This window comes from Ostrea edulis, chromosome 1 (genome assembly GCF_947568905.1).
Source record: "Ostrea edulis chromosome 1, xbOstEdul1.1, whole genome shotgun sequence".
NCBI classification, from domain to species: Eukaryota; Metazoa; Mollusca; class Bivalvia; order Ostreida; family Ostreidae; genus Ostrea; species Ostrea edulis.
The window spans coordinates 46,536,069-46,555,684 of NC_079164.1; the positions used below are offsets into that span (position 1 = coordinate 46,536,069).

At 36.3% G+C, this 19,616-nt stretch overlaps 1 protein-coding gene across 4 annotated transcripts in view; it reads left to right on the forward strand.

The window, feature by feature from the left end:
- LOC125653456 (probable cationic amino acid transporter) overlaps positions 1-3,190 on the forward strand; it is a 30,052-nt gene extending 26,862 nt beyond the window's left edge. For 3 of the 4 annotated variants that reach the window (XM_048882945.2, XM_048882954.2, XM_048882937.2), the window contains exons 7-8: positions 1,307-2,420; positions 2,509-3,190. In XM_048882945.2, the coding sequence (XP_048738902.2) occupies positions 1,307-2,420; positions 2,509-2,606 (1,212 nt within the window). In that variant the 3' untranslated portion in view covers positions 2,607-3,190. Of the gene's footprint in view, positions 1-1,306 lie in introns of all 4 variants that reach the window. The other variant, XM_056150584.1, reaches the window with a different exon arrangement.
- Positions 3,191-19,616: the final 16,426 nt, after the last annotated feature.

The following is a 19,616-nucleotide window of genomic DNA, read 5'->3' on the forward strand; positions in this document are numbered from 1 at the left end:
GAGTAGTACAAATGCCAAGTAAACATAGAATTGTAGACCATTCTACTCTACAGATAACGTCAAGTTTTATTGATTGATGTCATCATTATTACTTCCAGCCATCATTTTACGAAATAGAGTAGTATCTTGGAAGCTAAAAGCCCATCATTTCCTAATAAATATTGCATGTTGGTGAAAAGATAGCAAAAAATCTACAAATGCAACACAGCAATTCATCATAGAAAATCAATCTCTGTAAACAGTAACGATCTTAATACGCTAAATCAAAAATTAGGAGCAGATTTTGCTATACTGTAAATCGTGGAAGGTTTGCTTTAGACAAAAGAGGATAATCTCGTCCAACATGAAAACGATATCCACAAGCTGGATTAATTGCCTTCTAATGAAATAAATTCACATGGCCGTCTCCTGTTGTGTTTGGAAAACCATATCCGACTGCGCTCTAATTGATTCTGAACAAACATAATTAAGCTGTAAAAATATTGTAATTGATCAGAAAAACGAAATTGATTCATTTTCTTTCCAATGCAATATTCTAAATATTTGACCAATGTAGAACTTTAGTCACAACAGGAAATGGATATAGTTCTCTCTTATCATTGATCTTTCGTGGAAACAGGTGGACAATCATGTGGGTTTGAAAATATTCTCCAAATCTTTTTTGAGTCCCATGATAGGAAATTATTTATGAACATATTCCGAATGCTTGCGTGACATATTTGTCTTTACTCATATTTAATACAAATATGTGTAGATGCTTTACTCTGCGTGATGATTTAATGCCATCTGAAACGTTTGATCATATGTCTGGGGGTGATTCAAGTGCCATAGAAACTGATTTCCATGCATATCAAAGGAAATTTTCTCTATTGAATAAATGAAAAGGGAACAATGATAGAAATTCGCCGAGAGGACATTGGGAACTCATTATCAGTTTTATAGAGTCTAGCTGCCACAGAAATCTGTCAGATAGTAGCATGCAAACATGGAAAATAATGTATTGAAAGCGTATATCTTATCGAATTTGAATAACTTGAATTTTTCATATATATTAGCTCACCTGAACCAACTGTTAAAGTGAATGCATCTGTTCAAAAGAAGTTTCTGTCTTGCTGCTCTCCTTATACAGTGTATCTATCTAATAATAGATCATTTCTCCCTCTATTGCTCTTTCCGACAGAATCGGTTAACATGATAGAATGCCACTAGGAAGAGAATATGTTACTTAGGTGAGCGATATGTCCAGTGGACCTGTTTTGAAATTGAAATGTAATTTGAAATATATTCTCATTTATTTTATTTTTAGATATTGTCTGGGGCGTCCATCCTTGTTTTCCCGTTCATTACCGTGGACACAGTCGCTAACACGGCGGAAGAACAGCGGAACCCTCTCCGAAATTTCCCAGTCTCATTTGCAATTGTCATCATACTTACAATAATATCAATGACATCTGTTAGCGCAGCAGTGACTTTGATGACCCCTGCAAATACTTTCTCAGAGACTGCGGGGATAGCGGTAATTTTTGAAAGCCATCACATACAGGGTGCTCGTTACGTATTCAGTGTGGGAGCCCTCCTATATCTGCTTGCAGGAACCATATCGTTACTTCTGGCAATTCCCAGAATCATGTATTCCTTATCTAGGGATGGATTATTTCCGGACTGTCTAGGGAATTTAACTTCTAAGGGGAAAATTCCAGTGAAAGCCTTATTACTGACAATCTGTTTATCAATGGTTCTTGTTTTATGCTGCAAATTAACCCTTCTTTTGTCCCTGTTGGGGACAGGCACGCTGTTGACATTTTCTGTGGTCTCTTTGTGTGTTTTGTGTTTACGGTATCAACAAGATTGTGTTGGAATGATTCAGGAATACGAAGATCCAAACGAAGATGACTGCATAACGGAGTTTTCGTATCCATCCTACATCAATAAACAATTTTGTTCGGATCAAGATGATGTGATTTCCTTTAAGAATTCGACAAGAATGGAGAGGCCCAGGGGGAGTACGTATAAGAAAATGAACAGCATTGTGAGCATGACGTCCGTGGGGAGTGAGAGTGTTTTATTTCCACTGCATCTGAATGACGTCAGAGAACCTTCGGCCACTTCCTGGTTAATATCTTTGCTGTGCATCGTTATTTACCTCTTGTCCTCGGTGGTGGTCTCTCTTATGGTTACATTCGGTTTGAAATATATCTGCAATGGATCGTGGTGGTCCATCTTTTTGTTGCTCGTCATTCTGGGAACAATGGCAGTGTCTGCCTTTGTTTTATGCAAACAACCACAAAACCACAGCAAATTGTTATACAGAACCCCGGGTGTGCCAATACTGCCGTTGTTTTCACTAACTCTAAATATTTTTCTACTGACGTCACTTCAATCAAATGCGTTGTTGAGATTTTCTATCTGGCTTCTTATCGGTAAGTTTGGAGTTACTACATCATTCAATTTTCAATCTTCATTTCTCAAACGTTCGCATTTAATCTTCAATCTGTTTACCTCTTTCAGGGACCATATTTTATTTTTGCTATGGAGTTCGTAAGAGCAAAGAGCGTATATCTGATGAACAAGAAGTAATATTGTATGCAGTCCGAGAAAGAGATTAAAGGATATTGGTTTCTGTTCCAATCGTTTCAGTCAGATTTGCATATACATGTAGCTTATATGGGTACAGACTTGTTGACATACAAATTGAATGTTATTACAATTATATGCTAATTTGTTTGAAACATTGTGTGTATTTCTGTGATATCTGGTACATATACATGTTCAATGAATAAGTCGTAGAAATTCAAAAGAATCGTGTAAAAAGTAATACTTACATTCCTCAGGCATTGTAATTCAAATAGATTTAAGATTTATTCCACACGCAAATGATATTCGTAATTTGGAATATTTCTCTCTGCCTTCTTTCGGAATTTTGGTTTTAGCAATCATGAAAAGATAATGAAATATCATATTGATAATCATTTGTAAGTAGCTTGACCAACGGGTTTTATGTGTACAATGTAATAGTTTGACATCAATGTTGTTTTGTTTAATCGTAAATAATCCGAAAATGTATTATAAGTTTAAGAATACAAACAATCTAAAATTAAACCCAGTCACATTCGTGTATATTCATTGTGAGCAATCAATACCTGAATCAAATATAGATGATTTTAACAAAATAAAGTAGACAAATACTTGGGTTTTTTTTATATGACTATAGCAACACATAACCTGTTACTGTCGTTCATTTACTTGGCTTTTGTGCTACCATTTAGCTAGTGTTCATGTTTGTTAATCTAAGAAAAGCAAATTGGAAGTTTGACCTCGGAAAAATACGAAGTCATGCTTTAAAGACAAAATCAGGTGATATTTGATCAACTACAAAGGTATCTTACAATTCTCAACTACAAAGGTACCCTACAATCCTCTTTGAAAAACAAATTACGCACTTAGTAAAAAAGTATCTCTATGGATTAATCAAGGAGATTTGATTTTTTTTTTCTAAAGTGAGTCGTAGTGTAGCAGGGATGGAGCATAGCTAAAAGAAATTTTATAAAGAAAATTAGAGCATTAAAAAGTATTATTGATTATGATGGCATATTTCTGTCCCCTATATGGAAGATAAATTATATCAACATGCGAGACAAGTATGTCAACATGCAGGATGATTATTTCTCACATTACTACCAGTGTGAGATCGACATTACTCCTGTAAGACAGCCATGCGAGATTTTTCTGTCTCACACTGCTGCGACGTCATTTGAGTGTGACATCATATATTTTCTATGGTTTGCGTTATACAGTGAAGTAAAATATTTTGTATTATTATACTTTCATGTAAAATACTCGAACCTGATTGGTCGAGAAGCGTTTGAAAAAACATATTGTTACCCTCTGAGAACAGAAAACACGTGACCCAGGGTGATAGTATCTAGCAACGGGTAACAGTACTTGACAACGGGTGATATTATAAAAAATTATCACATGCGTCAAATTTATGCGCGTACGGTTCGCCGTAGATTGCTAGACGACGTCGTTTGAGCGTTTGTAATAAACGCGAGTACCCGCATCGAAATACGAAATATCGCATGACAGTGATTGATCAAATGTCAACAGACGTAAGTTTTTCTGCTTTCCAGTTTACATAACATTCAGTATAATAAAACAAATATTGCATGTAGTTGAGGGTAACATTGAAATTTTCACCCCTCGAGAAATCATTGTCAACCTCGGCTACGCCTCGGTTGACAATGGTTTTCTCGGGGTGAAAATTTTCAATGTTACCCTCAGCTACATGCAATATTTATATATTGTTTTCTTTGAATTTCATTTTGATATATAGCTTTCTGGTGGACAACCTTGGTTTTTTTTAGTTTACATTTACAGTAGTGTAAACCATTTTCGGGTATGCTCTTTCTGGCTGTTTAATTAGTTTTTGCATTGAAGTCGAAACGAGGATCTTAATATTGGTAAATTAACTTACTAATGTCGGTATCAAACATCATGCATGCAATATGCAACATAATTATGTTGACGTGCTTCTTATATATGTTGATCTGCGATAAAATTATGATCACTGCTTTACGAACAACCGTGGATCTACATTACAACAGGGGATGCTTACTCCTCCTAGGCACCTGATCCCACCTCTGGTGTGTCCAGGGGTCCGTGTTTGCCCAACTATCTATTTTGTATTGCTTGTAGGAGTTATGAGATTGATCACTGTTCGTTATCTTCACCTTGCATTCGAGTGATTAAAATTATGGATTTTTAAAAGAAGATTGTAGAGTCGCCATCGTCTAATTGATTGATTGTATGTTGTTTAATTTCCCTCATGAGAGTATTTCACACACATGGAGACGTCACCCTTTCCGGTGAAGGGCTGCAAAATTTAGGCCTATGCTCAGCGCTTACGACCTTTGAGCAGGGAGAGATCTTTATCGTGCCACACCTGCTGTGACACGGGACCCCTGTTTTTACGGTCTCATCCGAAGGACCACCCCAGGTAGTCGCCTCTTACAACAAGCAAGGGGCACATGTACTAAGGACCTATTCTAACCGGACCGCCATGGTTTGAAAATAGATAAATCACCATACATTCCTGCATATCAATTAGACGAACTGTTTATCCTTGGCTCTTGAGAATATTTTAAATGCATTTTCGTATATTTTCTAATGTTAAATTGTATACTCAAGCCCCACCCTGATCCGGAGATCATGGCTTAAAAAACTAGTCTGTTTTTAATATAAGATAGATTGATGATGATTTATTCTCATAAAATAAACCAATGTACAAAAAGTATAGAGAAATACAAATACTATAGTATACAATACACAAAGTTAGTATCCAGAGAACAAAAAAGAAGAAAGAAAAAACAAAACATATACATGCAAACACACACATATACACGTACACCTATGCATATACAATACTTAAAGAAAATGTACATGATGCAATGTACATATTCTGGAGGAATAGCGCATGGAAGTTTTAAAGTAATCAAAGGAAACGAAGGTTGGTTGTATATTGTTTAACGTCCCACTCGAGAATTTTTCACTGAAGGGCTGCAAAAAGGATTATGTAGCAATATTCCATTATCACCTGCATATGGTGTTTATATTTCTCAACTGATTCGATATGCAAGAGCTTGTTCTGGGTATAGTCAGTTTTTAAATCGAGGTAAGCTACTGACAAACAAGTTGATGGTACAGGGATTTCAACAGTCTCGATTGAAGTCAGCATTTCGCAAATTCTATGGTCGTTATAACGATCTAGTTCGTCAATACAACCTCGCATTGGGTCAAATGCTGTCTGACGTGTTTCATACCGATTGTTAAGCCGTTCTTGGCACACTGATTTTGACTGCGGATAACTCCGTTTACCTTATCAGGATATGGGGCTCACGGCGGGTGTGACCGGTCAACAGGGGATGCTTACTCCTCCTAGGCACCTGGTCCCACCTCTGGTGTGTCCAGGGGTCCGTGTTTGCCCAACTATCTATTTTGTATTGCTTGTAGGAGTTATGAGATTGATCACTGTTCGTTATCTTCACCTTGCATTATGCTCATAGCTTACATGTACGGCCTTTAGCAGGCATGGATTTTTATCGTGCCACTCCTGCTGTGACATTTGCGGTCTCATCTGAAGGACCGCCTCAATTAGTCGCCTTTTACGACAAGGAAGGGCCCAGTTTTACCCAGATCCCCACAGGTAGGTATGTATATGAAAACGAAATGATATAGTTTGTTTTTAAACAATAAAATAAACCTTGAAATAATCTTCATGATTATACATATGTACATCGTGAGATGCCGCATTGCACAATGGAACTGCACCCCAGGAAAACAAAACTTCATGGAATTATATAATATACTTGTATACAAATATAACAATGAATGTACCTTTCATGCATACATATTCCATTTCCTATTTTTTTTTTGCTAAATATTAATATCAGTATGATAGTACAATTACATTGTACCTCATTAACCTTTCTGTATAGTTTTTTATTTAATTGATGAGATTTGATAAGTCGTAATTTAGTTACTAAATTGTACCACAAAATGTGCGTATACGGCTGATCAATTTCAATTAGGCTTGAGAGCATACCTACATTGAGCGTCAGAGCGTTTCGTATAAACCACCAGTCTCAGAAGCAATCTTCATATACATATACTTGGGCACGGGGATGACGATTGCCAAACATAATCGGGTTGCTGAGACCGAGGTCATACAAAGATGAAGACTGACGCGAGTAACTAGACATTTCGTTTGTTTTAAAATAGTATATCGTTTCATGAATGACTTGAAATGCTATAAGTGTAAGAAAATAATAATTAGGCAAATGTACCACTCAAATGAAATTTTGATAATGAATTGTCTTTCAGATTGACATGTTAAATTGTTTACAAATGTGACACGTGCGCAGTGCCTCTCTTCTACATTATTCCGAACTGGTGACCTTCGAAGTCAATGCACATTGGAGATTACATGTACGAACAGGGATGACTGTCTGGAAGATAATAATTCATAAATCGACATTTTCAGCTAATTTGACGGGTTTATTGCTTCAGATCCACTCTGATTCAATGAAATCATAAATATGTCATTCTATTTGATTTGTTCTTTTATTTTTCAATTTATTTACCGTCAGTAACAGATTGTATTGCTTTAAAAATAAAAACTGTCAGATTAGCAATTATAGGCCTCCTAAAATGAGAGTAATTTTTATTTCTTACTGAAAACACATTGTAATGTGAAACTGTATGGTTTACTCCGTTCGAATATGGTTGAAATATTGCCAAAACGGCGTACTATCAATCTTCCCTATGCGGACGCGCGGATTATAAAATGCAAGTTATCTTGTTTTCAAATTCGGAATTGTTTTTTTGTTTTTTTTCATTTTCGCCAAATTATTAATTAGTTAACTGTACTAGATAAAATTAATTTCAAATATGAAAACTACTACAAGGTAGAATGTTTATTTCAATAAAACTCTCCCCCGATTAGCCAGCATTAAAGGACGAAAAAATCGAGTCCATAATTATTATAGGAGTTGTATAGATGGTAATGGGTTTTGCTAAAACGAAAAGTGGAACGAAATTTAAGAATTATAATGATTAATGTAGCTAAAATAACACCAAAATCGGGAAAAGATGCTTTACTTTGATTAAAATAATTTTTTTTAGAAATTTCTTTACATGCGGTAAAACAATTTTATCTTTAAAAGGTAAACGTTCGTTTAAGAGTTTACAAAGCGTTTTACAAAAGTCTTGAAATTCAACATTGGCAGAGGTATAAGCGAGCAGCGACACCTATGGGTAGAATGGAAAGAACATAGGGGTTTATATTCGCCTTCTCGTCGTAATAATATACGTCTTTAACGCACATCTGTTTACACATAATACAGTGTATGTATGTATGTACTTACAACAGGGAGTATGGTATGTACAGTATAAAACAACGATAATTCATGATCTTATCAAGTCGATAAGTTAAACATCTTGTGTTTGGTTCATTATTTTTTAACTAACAGGAGACTTAGTAACCACAACACTCAAATCGTAAATAGGCAAGGACTTCTGGCAGTTTGTTCTAAACTAAATACTTGTATCTTGATAATGATATGACCTTTTAATTCCATTCAAACATAAAAGTTCTGGTTGGCCTATTATCTGGTATATCCAGGGATACGTGTTTGCCCAACTCTCTATTTTGTACTGCTTATGGTAGTTATGACATTGATCACTGTTCGTTATCTTCACCCTCTATTTAAAATATTATGAAATAAATCGTTGGCATTGGTTCTGTTTTAATCTCCCCTCCCCGCTGTATCTCTTCGGGTTCAGCACTAATCCGCAGGATATCGGTACATGTACGAACTTTCACTTTACGTAAATTGATCTCAAATGAGGCAAACCTTTTCTACACACCGGACTCCTTCGCTTTGAAATTTGATGTGATGCATAAATGTATAATATACCAGGTGTAGAAATAAAATCAAATTCAATTATATTTCAAACATCTAGTTCGATTAAAAGCAAGATCGATTTGAAAAGGCTGTTTGGGAAATTTGTTGAATTTTTAAAAATCATTTTCAATGTGTTTTAGGGGTGTGTGTCATACGCATTTTATAGGCTTATAAAAGGTGGCAGCCAGAATAAAGCAATGAAATGTAAAAGGAGTAAAGTTATAATTCAAGTAGTTTTTCTTATTTGTGAATGTGAAACAACACACTGACACAATCGGGGGAGGGGGTGCTAGAAAATGCCCATAAGCCAGGAAAAGGGTGTGGTACCCACAGGCGCTTCTTTAATGTATTTCATAGATTATAATGGTTTTAAAGTACTTATGCATTAGTATGATTGATTGATTGAATATTGTTCAACGTCCCTCTCGAGAATATTTCACTCACATGGAGATGTCACCACTGCCGGTGAAGGGCTGCAAAATTTCGGCCTATGCTCGGCGGTCATGGCCTTTGAGCAGGGAGGGATCTTTATCGTGCCACACCTGCTGTGACACGGGACCTCGGTTTTTGCGGTATCATCCGAAGGACCGCCCCATTTAGTCGCCTTCTACGACAAGTAAAGGGGTACTGAGGACCTATTCTAACCCGGATCCCCTCGGGATCATTACCGGTAGTATGAAGTATATGTAACGATGGATTCTGTGGATGACTTCCCATTCTCTCTGTAATCATTTCTGCTTCCCTTGTTCAAATAAGCCTTTTGATTTTACAAAATGCTAATATTCTCATAACTTTATTGCATACAGTATTTTACGTTCCGCGTTTTAGCAACAGGCAAAGCCAACAACAACGTTAACTGAATTGAAACTTGTCATTTGTTATATTATCATTCACCAATCAAGGGCCCTCAGGGGGCATATACAATTTTAACAATTAAACATTATAACTACATGATACAATATACAGATGTACCATATATATGATACAAGCATACAATTCTATTTACAAAATACTGGGAATATATATAGGGGTTTAGGAGACTAGTAAACATTGGACATATCAATTTGGACTCATATTATAGAAGCTTACCCCTATTCTCGGAAGTTACAAAATATTGATAATAGGAAGCAAAACATGTAAAATGTCACCAAAATACCATCATAGTGTCAAACCTAAGACTTTGACATGTGTACAATGTTGTGATTGCCACTTCGCCAAACTCTCGGCATTTGGAAGTGAGAATCGCGGGTATTTCGTATATGACCCTATTTAAAACGGAGGTGGCGTTGGCATAATAAAGAACCCTGACTGTTACGGCTCTGAGCCCTAAGCATAAGTCCTTCACCTACAGCTGGTGACGTCTCAATATGAGTGAAGAACTCTCGACGGGATGTAAAAGAAACAATCAATCATCATCTGTGCGCCCCTCCCCCACTTTTCATGATGGCGAAACGCATTTGCAAATCGCTCATTTTCGTTAAAAATTCCTTGCAGAAGAAAAATACATACATGTATAAACTGCTTAAAATGACAAAATTTTAATTTCAGCGGTTTCAAAAACTGCTATTTTATACATCTAAATAAATCGTGGATATTAGGGAAGTCGTTATAATAGAGAAAATGCCACCATAGGAGTCTTTGCCCTTGACACAAGTTTTTAAATATCTCTAGAAAATATGAACTTTTTCAATATCTAATAGTTTATAATTTAATTATTGTACATAGTGAATAAATTCACTACAAAAATTATATTTCTATCACGTACAACGTTTAATTAATTAAAGATTTTGCAAAAATGTACATGTTTGACACCCCCTCCCATTTCTTGTTGTTGCAAGTATACATTGACACCCATTCACAAGCATTGGATTAAATCAAGTTGATTATGATAATTTGAAGTCAGTTACGGTTACAGTTACATATTTTCATAGATATAAGTACATTAACAAATTTTAAGTAGCATATTTGATTTTCATAATGTTTGTGCATGCTTAAATTAACCCGGCCTAAACCAATGAGGGGTGGAGGCTGTCGCTGTGTTTAGCATCACCAGCCATGCCCAAGGTTTTATAACTGGTGTCAAGATGTGAACGGTTGTCGGATGCGGAAAACAGAGGTTTGTACTCTCTCTTCAGTTTGGTCCACCACTTTCTCTTTAGCATGATGACGTCAAACAAATACCGTAATCTTGCGGTATTACATTTCATCCAGGTGGCTGAGAGGTTAGAGCGTTCGCCCCGCATGCAGAAGGCCGGCCGCGACAGACCTAAGTCGGTAAAATAGGTAGTGATATGATAGTTCCATCGCCAAACGCTCGACATCAGGTGCGAATGTCGCGGGTTCTCGGAGATAACCTTAAAAACGGATGTTTTTAAAGAAAGGATGTTTTCTAAAGAACCCTCACTGCTCAATGGCCGTAAGCGCCGAGCATTTGCCTAAATTTGAAGCCCTTCACCGGTCTTGGTGACGTCTCCATATGAGTGAGACGTTAAAGGACACATCTCGTGTTTTCAAAGTATACAGAATTATATGCATTTTGTCTTCCTTATGCTTATAGAAATTATTTGTAATAGTTCGTTCGCTGAAGTATTGAGATAATTAGCCACAATACGGACTTAAATCTAAGCCCCGATTTCAAAAATCCTAGTTAATTAGATAGGTAGTCACGTGGTACAGTGATGTCATATGCGACCTTCGTCGATCAACTTGTAAAAGTAGTGTTAGATATTTTTAAAAACTCAGGTTTTAGGGCCCTAATTTATTTACCATGGATAACATTTATTTCGATGTTGACAAATTTCCCGAGTCTTATATCTTTTAGCCACCAGTGCATACAAATAGCGACCCAAATGTAGCGAGAAAAGCGAGTATAAAATCTGCATAAATTTGCGAGTAAATAATGTTTACATGGGATCACTGTCTAAACACAATTTGGTAATGCCATTTCTGTAAACAACTCTAATTAGCGTTGTTGCTTTTCTAAAATAAACAGTGCAATTATTATTAAATTTATTTTTGGAGAAGTTAGATAGGCCTAAATTATGATACAATTATGTATCATTGACAACTATAGGCCTACTGCCACGGGTGCATTTCGAAAATAATAATAATAATAATGATCAAACTTAATTTGAAAATCACAATACTTTTAAATTATTTTATTAAAGCAATTTTATTAGGCCTAATCATTATTTTTTGTTATCAACACGTTGTTACTTAGGAAGTGGGAGCGCGGCGTGCTGTTGTAAACACGTACGCGTTCCTTAAAAAAAAATGAAAGCATTATAATTCAATTCAAAGTAGGGAAATATTATATTTTATTATTTATAATTGAAAGTTCAATTATCTTTTATCTTTAAATTTCTCTTTTTTAAAACTACCAGTTGGTAGACACTACAAGCAAAGTTCTGCCTATATGTTGTTACAAGGTGAAGGTCAGTTGGTGCGAGTGTGTATTGAATTCGAGAGGCCTATATGTAACAGTGCGTAGCTTCGATAGAACCATTTTCTCGCAGTTTATCTACGTCTTTGTCCAAGTGCTTGTTTGAAAAAGTACAGGGACAAATTCTACTGGGTTTTTTTTTTATGGCAAAGTCGTTGTGCCGACAAAATATATTCACGTCTTGTCCCTCATACCTTCCTTCGAAAATTGAAAAAAACACAGTCCAAATCCTCTCTACTGACAGCAAGTACACCCTTAAACGGCACAAAACACCCTAATGCAGTGTTATTTACAAGCTGTTAATGTGATAATTGTTTGTTTGTCAATTAAATTTAATCTGTTTATGAAATGGCTTTCAACTGTTTTCAAATCTTCTCGCTCGAGGTCGCATATGACGTCACAGATAATGGCGCGTAAAATATCGAAGAAAATATGCATATCGCAAGATTTGAATTTCATCGCTTTCAAACTCGAAAACTACGCAAACTGTTTCATTTAAAATACATGTAAAGTAGTTTTAGGCATGAAATGAATTAATTTTGCTGAAAAAATTAAAATGTTTAAAAACATGCGATGTGTCCTTTAAGCAAGATACAATCAATCAATCATTTATTCATCCATATATCCAGGCCTAATATACAGGGAAGCATCATACTGGGATTGAGGTAACTAAAGTAAGTTCAAAATCTCAGGTTTGTTGGTTGTATATTGTTTAACGTTCAACTCGAGAATTTTTCACTCATATGGAGACGTCACCATTGCCAGTGAAGGGTTGTAAATTTTAGGCCTATACTCGGCGCGTACGGCCTTTGAGCAGGGAGGGATCTTTATCGTGTCACACCTGCTGTGGTGCGGGATCTCGGCTTTAGCGGTTTCATCCGAAAGACCGCCCCATTTAGTCGCTTTTTACGACAAGCAAGGGGTACTGAGGACCTATTCTAACCCGGATCCCCTCTATGGCTATCACGGTACCAAAGCAATTTCGGGTCGGGTCGATCGAGATTTTTTTAAACTCGGGTTTGGGTAATTCGGGTTGGGTATATAGATTTTATATTTATTTAAAATTTTTTGTATACAAGTTAACATCAAAAACCTTTATTTGTATTTTGTAGCAATAACTACAGTTATAAAAATTGAGTTAGGGATGACTGACTACATGTAGTTTTCTGAGTAGAAAATTTAATTCAAATTGACATTTCTTGACTAGATGACAAAAAGTGTACATAATAAACAAAACCACCCGGCACTGAAGCATTTTTGTATGCCACTTGAAGTAAGCACAACACTAGTTACATTGTAGTTATCAGTATTCTGATTAACGTCCAAGTTTTTCTTTAAAAAAACAAAAAAACAAAAAACAAAAACCCGTCGGCCGTGGTCTACTAAATCACTCTTCAGACAAGTCCTCTGGGCTGAAAGTAGGTCTCCTGCAGTCGAAAACACTCTTTCGCTAGCTACAGATGTAGGTGGAATACACAAATACTGCTGGGCTAGTTTTCCTCAAAGGGAGTTTTGGTTCATGCTTCTGCCACCATTCAAGAAGGTCAGCATTGAGGGGGATGGACTCTGTTGATTTGTAAATGCCCAATTCATCTTTAATTTTGAATTCCAAAGTCTTTCAGGTTCAACTCTGGCTACAAGCAAATCACCAAACAGATCGTCCAATGCGGATTTCTAGGGGGGGGGAGGTGAGGTGGGTGTCATGAATCTATATTTGAGTTAACTAATGAGCAGGGTATAGAGTTGTTTTCTCTCAGTTTTCCGTCCAAGTTGTGATCAGCTGAATGTTCATCTGAAAGACTAGGCATGCTTGGAAAAGTAGGGGGAGCATTTACCATGGAGTCACCGTCGTCAGACTTCTCTAATTTCACCTGTAATTTTTAAATTCAAATAAATAAAACATGTTAGATTTGTAAATACAATGAATTTTATATTTATTCTTTTAAATTATACTTTATGTAGTATTCCTTTTTAGGTAATTTCCCATACCAAATCAAATAACGCTAGAAAAGTTTTTCACGAGTCGCCAACGGTATCACACGTTTAACGAACACGATGTCATTTTGGTGAATGTTGTACATGTAGACCGTATTCCGGTCCATTAAGACCAATTGCTTGAATGTAAACAACAACAAAATTTAAAATTAACGAATCGCAATATTACAAACAAGCTGGTAATATACAAAAGAACGCTTGGGAGAGAAAATACTTACATGTATGATTTGATTGATTGTATCTTGTTTTAACTCTCGAGAATTTTTCACTCATATGGAAACGTCACCAAGACCGGTGAAGGGCTGCAAATTTAGGCCTATGGTCGGCGCTTACGGCCATTGAGCACTGAGGGTTCTTTAGCGTGCCACACTTACTGTGACACGGGACTTCCGTTTTTAAGGTCATCTCCGAGGACCCGTGACATTCACACCTTCGCGGAGTGTTTGGAACTGTAACTACCTGTTTTAACGATTAAAGTTTGTCGCGGCCGGGATTCAAACCCCGGGCCTTCCGCATGCGGGGCGAACGCTCTAACCTCTCCGCCACCGCGGCGACAAATAAAAATGGGCTATCCCAAAATTATATCAACTTTCGTCTTCCCTTTGCCGATTTGAGAAGCACTAGACGAAGGTTGACAGTTGATTATAGCCTATCAATGAACTTTATTTCCAGTTCACCATGACGATGCGAGAGGTAAGACCTTGACAGAGTTGCTTCTAAACGGTAGGGGTCTAATTATCATGTTAAATCAAACTTTTCGACGAAAATTGCAAGCAATGCAGCGTGTGAAAAAGAAAATTGAGATGGTGGCGCAGTATACAAGGGTGAATATTTTGTTTATAGGAAGACAGTTTTTTTTTTTATTATAGACGTTTGAAACGTCGAGTGCCTGTGAACATTTCCTAGCAAAACAGACTTTGGTGATCCGGTACCCCTTCTTATAAATATGATCCATTTTAAAAGAAATATCTTTTAAAAACACCGTAAATATAATTATAGGGCTACGTCTTATTTTGAGAAAGTGTTGTGGTAGGTACAAAGAATTTGAACACTTCAGACACGATCCATCAAATACGCTCCACAGAAATATACCGTTACTGATCAAGTTTGTTTTGCAAGACTTCGAGTTATAAGCAGAAAACTACCCCAAAAATTGAAATTCTTCAAAAACGTCTATTTATTGGTGCATTTAATGTATTACTGACCGATTTACATTTTTGTTTGGCAAAATGATAGAAAATCCCATGCACGTTAACACAGCAAAATCCTTCATTTGATGCGTCCAAAATCCTATGACCTTAAAAAAACACCCCGAAGAACTACAAGAGAGAAAGGGGATCGAGATCTGAATATAATCTTTAACTGAACCCACATGGTAGGGTATTGACCATTAAATGCGGATTCAGTTAAAGATTATATTTAGATTTCGATCCCCTTTCTCTCGTGTAGTTCTTCGCTTCCGTTTGTTTACTGATTAAGCGAAGTGCTTCCTCCGCAAGGCTCTCTATTTTATCGTACAGGAATTTCCAGCTACAGGACAGCCTGTTACTGACGTATGGAAAGGCATGGAGTCTCGGACAAACTTCGGGATCGGGTGTATTCTGTACTGGTGAACAATAACGTTCTTGGAAGGAACTTAAAATCTCGACCAAGAGAAACAGTGTTATATCTATGGTGGAGATAATGGACAGGATTTCCTTGAAAAGTTTTCCCCCAAGAACCAATAACTATGTACAATGTATAGTCAAATTCAAGTGTTTACGTATCTCACCAATATCCCACTTCTATCTCGAACGAAAATCCACGGTACTCTGTGTAAGGTGACCAACATTCATAAAAAACAGGCAAGTCCCACTTCATTCATAAAAGACAGGTAAGTCCCACTTCAGATGGGCATTAAAAATAATGTAGAAATTTTGAATTCATGAATGTAGGTAATTTTGTTCTGTGTATGTGTTGAAAGCTTATATAAACGGTGCTCTACAGATACATTTTGTGCACTTCACATGTTCAGGGTTTGCACATCATTACTTCACCAAGCTGCCAATGCTTTGGTGCTTCAGTGTACAAGGAGAGTGAAGAACAATAACTGGGTGATTTGAAATATAATTAAGTTTTACTCCATTTAAAACAATAAGTTACAAGTACAAAGTGTCACATTTCTTGATAATAATGTTTCTATCTGTATACAAACAGAAGTTTCATTATCGTTTTAAACATCCCAAGAACCTCAGAATAGGTTCCCCCATGTGGTTCTCCGTTTCGTTACCACACGGGATTCCTCAGCAGGAGAAGAGCCCTGTGGTGCAGAGGAACCTGTACTGTACAAAATTGGGTTTCACTGGTTTGGTCTCGTTTTGTGTGGTCTTGGGTAATCCTTGATCACGAGGTTCTGGTGTAAGTTTGAATGTTTCTACATTGGATAAGAACAACTTTCGTGGAATGAATTTAGGTCTTGTGACTGGTTTCAATGCAGACAGAAATCCAGTATTGTCTAATCTACTTCTGATACCCTTGGTCCTTTCCTTAAGCTCTTCTATAATAGGATTCATTAGACTAGTATGTTTCTTCTGCCATTCATATTCCCTTTCACGCTGAAGGCCCGGATATGAATTATTCAACGTATTTTCTACCACAATGCTCTTGTCAACCGCATCTAGTTTCAGGACTGTTGACTCTTGGCGAACTATTTCACTTGCCTAATGAACAATACCCATAATGTATTCCGAAACATCTCCTAATTTTATGTCCAGTTCTTGGACACTGCATTTTGGGACCACAGTCTGCATTATGTCCTTGTTATCAATATCGTCTGCCTCTTCATTCGGCACTACCATTTCACTTTCTGTGGTTGTTTCAAATACATTACTCTTGGTTTGCGTCGTTGTATATAACTGCGTGAAATACTTGTCATCTACCCATGACGGCAAAAATGAACAAATATTTGCATTGGCTGCTTTCAGGTTTTCAATTCTTAGGATTGCATCTCTGATCCTGTCATGGCAAAGGGTATTTAAGAGGTCAAGGCCATGCAGTGCAGGCGTTCAAGTTGTTATTGTTTGAATATTGATTTGATATGAAGATTTCATCAGATAAAGGGGCCTGGGTGCAATTTGACATTTGGAAGCCAAATATCTAGGTAAAATTATATCTTAAGCATGACTTCTGTGACTGGATTTTGTATTAGTGAATTTAATGTGAAATAGTTTTTAATACTCCGTCCTATTTAAACTTGATGCAAAACTTAACGCCAAAAGTGTTTATTAATATTGGCACTAACAGAAAAAAATACCAGCAATTCTTCAGAATCCCTCCATTACTTTATGTGCTACATCTGCAACAGGAAAAATGATGACACGGCCAAAAACATCCACAATCAATGTATTTACCGCCCGAATTTCCCTCCCGACTGTAATCCGGATATATTCAGACTGTCACCTATCAAAAGCTGAGTGTCACCTGTGGCTAAAAATCGTAAACACAGGAGAAGTGAAAGCATGGGTGACAAGGCCATGTTCCTCTTCGTCTCCATCTCCAAATGTCCCTTGATGGCGCCATGGATATACAAGATGGTCCCCCGTCGGAATCTATACCGATCAAACAACTGCTCGTCGTCAAGGGCGAGGGGGTCTTTCCGGTTCCGAAACACCCGCGGGGCAGGTAAACCTTGCCTATATCGTCAATTTCGTCTTGATCGTCTGTGAACAGTAGCCATTTTGGATTTGAGAACGAAAAGGTTTACTTAAGTCTGCTATGGACCAAACTTAAGAATTTTTCTATTCCGAGTACGAAATATGTCTGAGAATTGTTTATGGTCTTAAATTTTTCTCAAGTTGAGAAAAATAAAAAAAAAATCTGAGTAAAAACTGGTCATGCGTTGAATTTTTTTTGTCCGAGAACTGTTTTATGGTCATGAGGCCTGATCTACATACATGTGTATGTTTGTTCCAAGACATAATTTTATTTTTTTTCATCCGTGACTTCATGTCAGTATTATTGTGACGTAGTCTATGGATTAGTGTGATGTTTCGAGTCTAGGGAAAGTGAATCACGATGTAATACGGAACTTTCGGGATGTACCAGAACGAACGATTATATTTGACGTTTATACACCACGGTCATGAGATAATAACCAAAGTTGACATCGATACAAATGGTGTTTCGCTAGTAGACGATCCGTCAAGAACTAAATGTATGCACAGTCCTACGATGATGATCCATGTCACTATTGGTGCTTAGTACCTGGGTGTAAATTAGATGGAAGGGAAAAGGCGCATTTAGACGCGTATCATTATGGAGCGCCAAATTAACATAAACTCAAATAATTGAAGATATCTTCAATTATTTGAAGATATCATCAATTCATTTGATGCGCACAACAATTGAATTAAAGATCTCTTCAAATAATTAATATCTTCAATTCTGAATTATTGCGCGCATTAATTGAATTGATAGCATTAATTCTTCAATTGAATTGATGCGCGCTTCAATTGAATTAATGATCTCTTCAAATGAATTAATGATATCAACAATTGAATTGATGCGCGCTACAATTCAATTGAAGAGAGCAATAATTGATATAATGCGCGCATTAAATCAATTGATGAGAGCAATAATTGAATTGATGCGCGCATTAATTCATTTGATGAGAGCAATAATTGATTTAATGCGCGCATTAATTCAATTATTGCTCTCTTCAATTGAATTAATGATATCTTTAATTCATTTGAAGAGAGCAATAATTCTTTTAGAGAGAGCAACTATATAATTAAAGATATCTTCAATTCAACATATCCACAATTGAATTAATGATATCTTTAATTGAATTGTTGCTCTCTTTAAAAGAATTGATGCACGCATTAATTCCTTATACAAAAGCATTGTAAATGATTTAAAGATATCTTAAATTGAATTAAAGAGACCATCAAATTATTTAAACCGAGCTCTAAATTAATTATTGCGAGCAATATTTCTACTAAATTGATGCTCTCATCAAATGAATTGAAGAGAGCAATAATTGAATTAATGCGCGCATCAAATCTATTATTGCTCTCATTAATTGAATTAATGCGCGCATCAAATCTATTATTGCTCTCATTAATTGAATTAATGCGCGCATCAATTGAATTGAAGAGAGCAATAATTGAATTAATGCTCGCATTAAATCAATTATTGCTCTCATTAATTCAATTGATGCGCGCATTAATTCAATTGATGAGAGCAATAATTGAATTGAAGCGCACATTAATTCATTTGATGAGAGCAATAATTGATTTAATGCGCGCATTAATTCAATTAAAGAGAGCAATAATTGAATTGATGATATCTTCAAATAATTGAAGATATCTTCAATTATTTGAGTTTATGTTAATTTGGCGCTCCATATATCATTGGATGCAAGACGTGCGTTTTACCGATATCCTCAAGATATTCTCCAGATTTATTTCCATCGCCATACCACATAATTTAATCAAATGCATTTTCCTATAAAATGGTTGTAGTGATTCCTTTCTTTCAAAGATAGCATTTAAATGCAGGAATTTGATAGCAATTGAAGTGTCCCATGCTTGTTTTAAGTTGTTTACTTAGTTGTTATTGTAATCCGGAAGTGACATGCCCTACAATTACGTTCAACGCGCGATAAAAGTCAGAGTGGATCCGTATCTCGAAAGTCCCGTATTGGACTAATATATATATATAGATAGATATATATATAT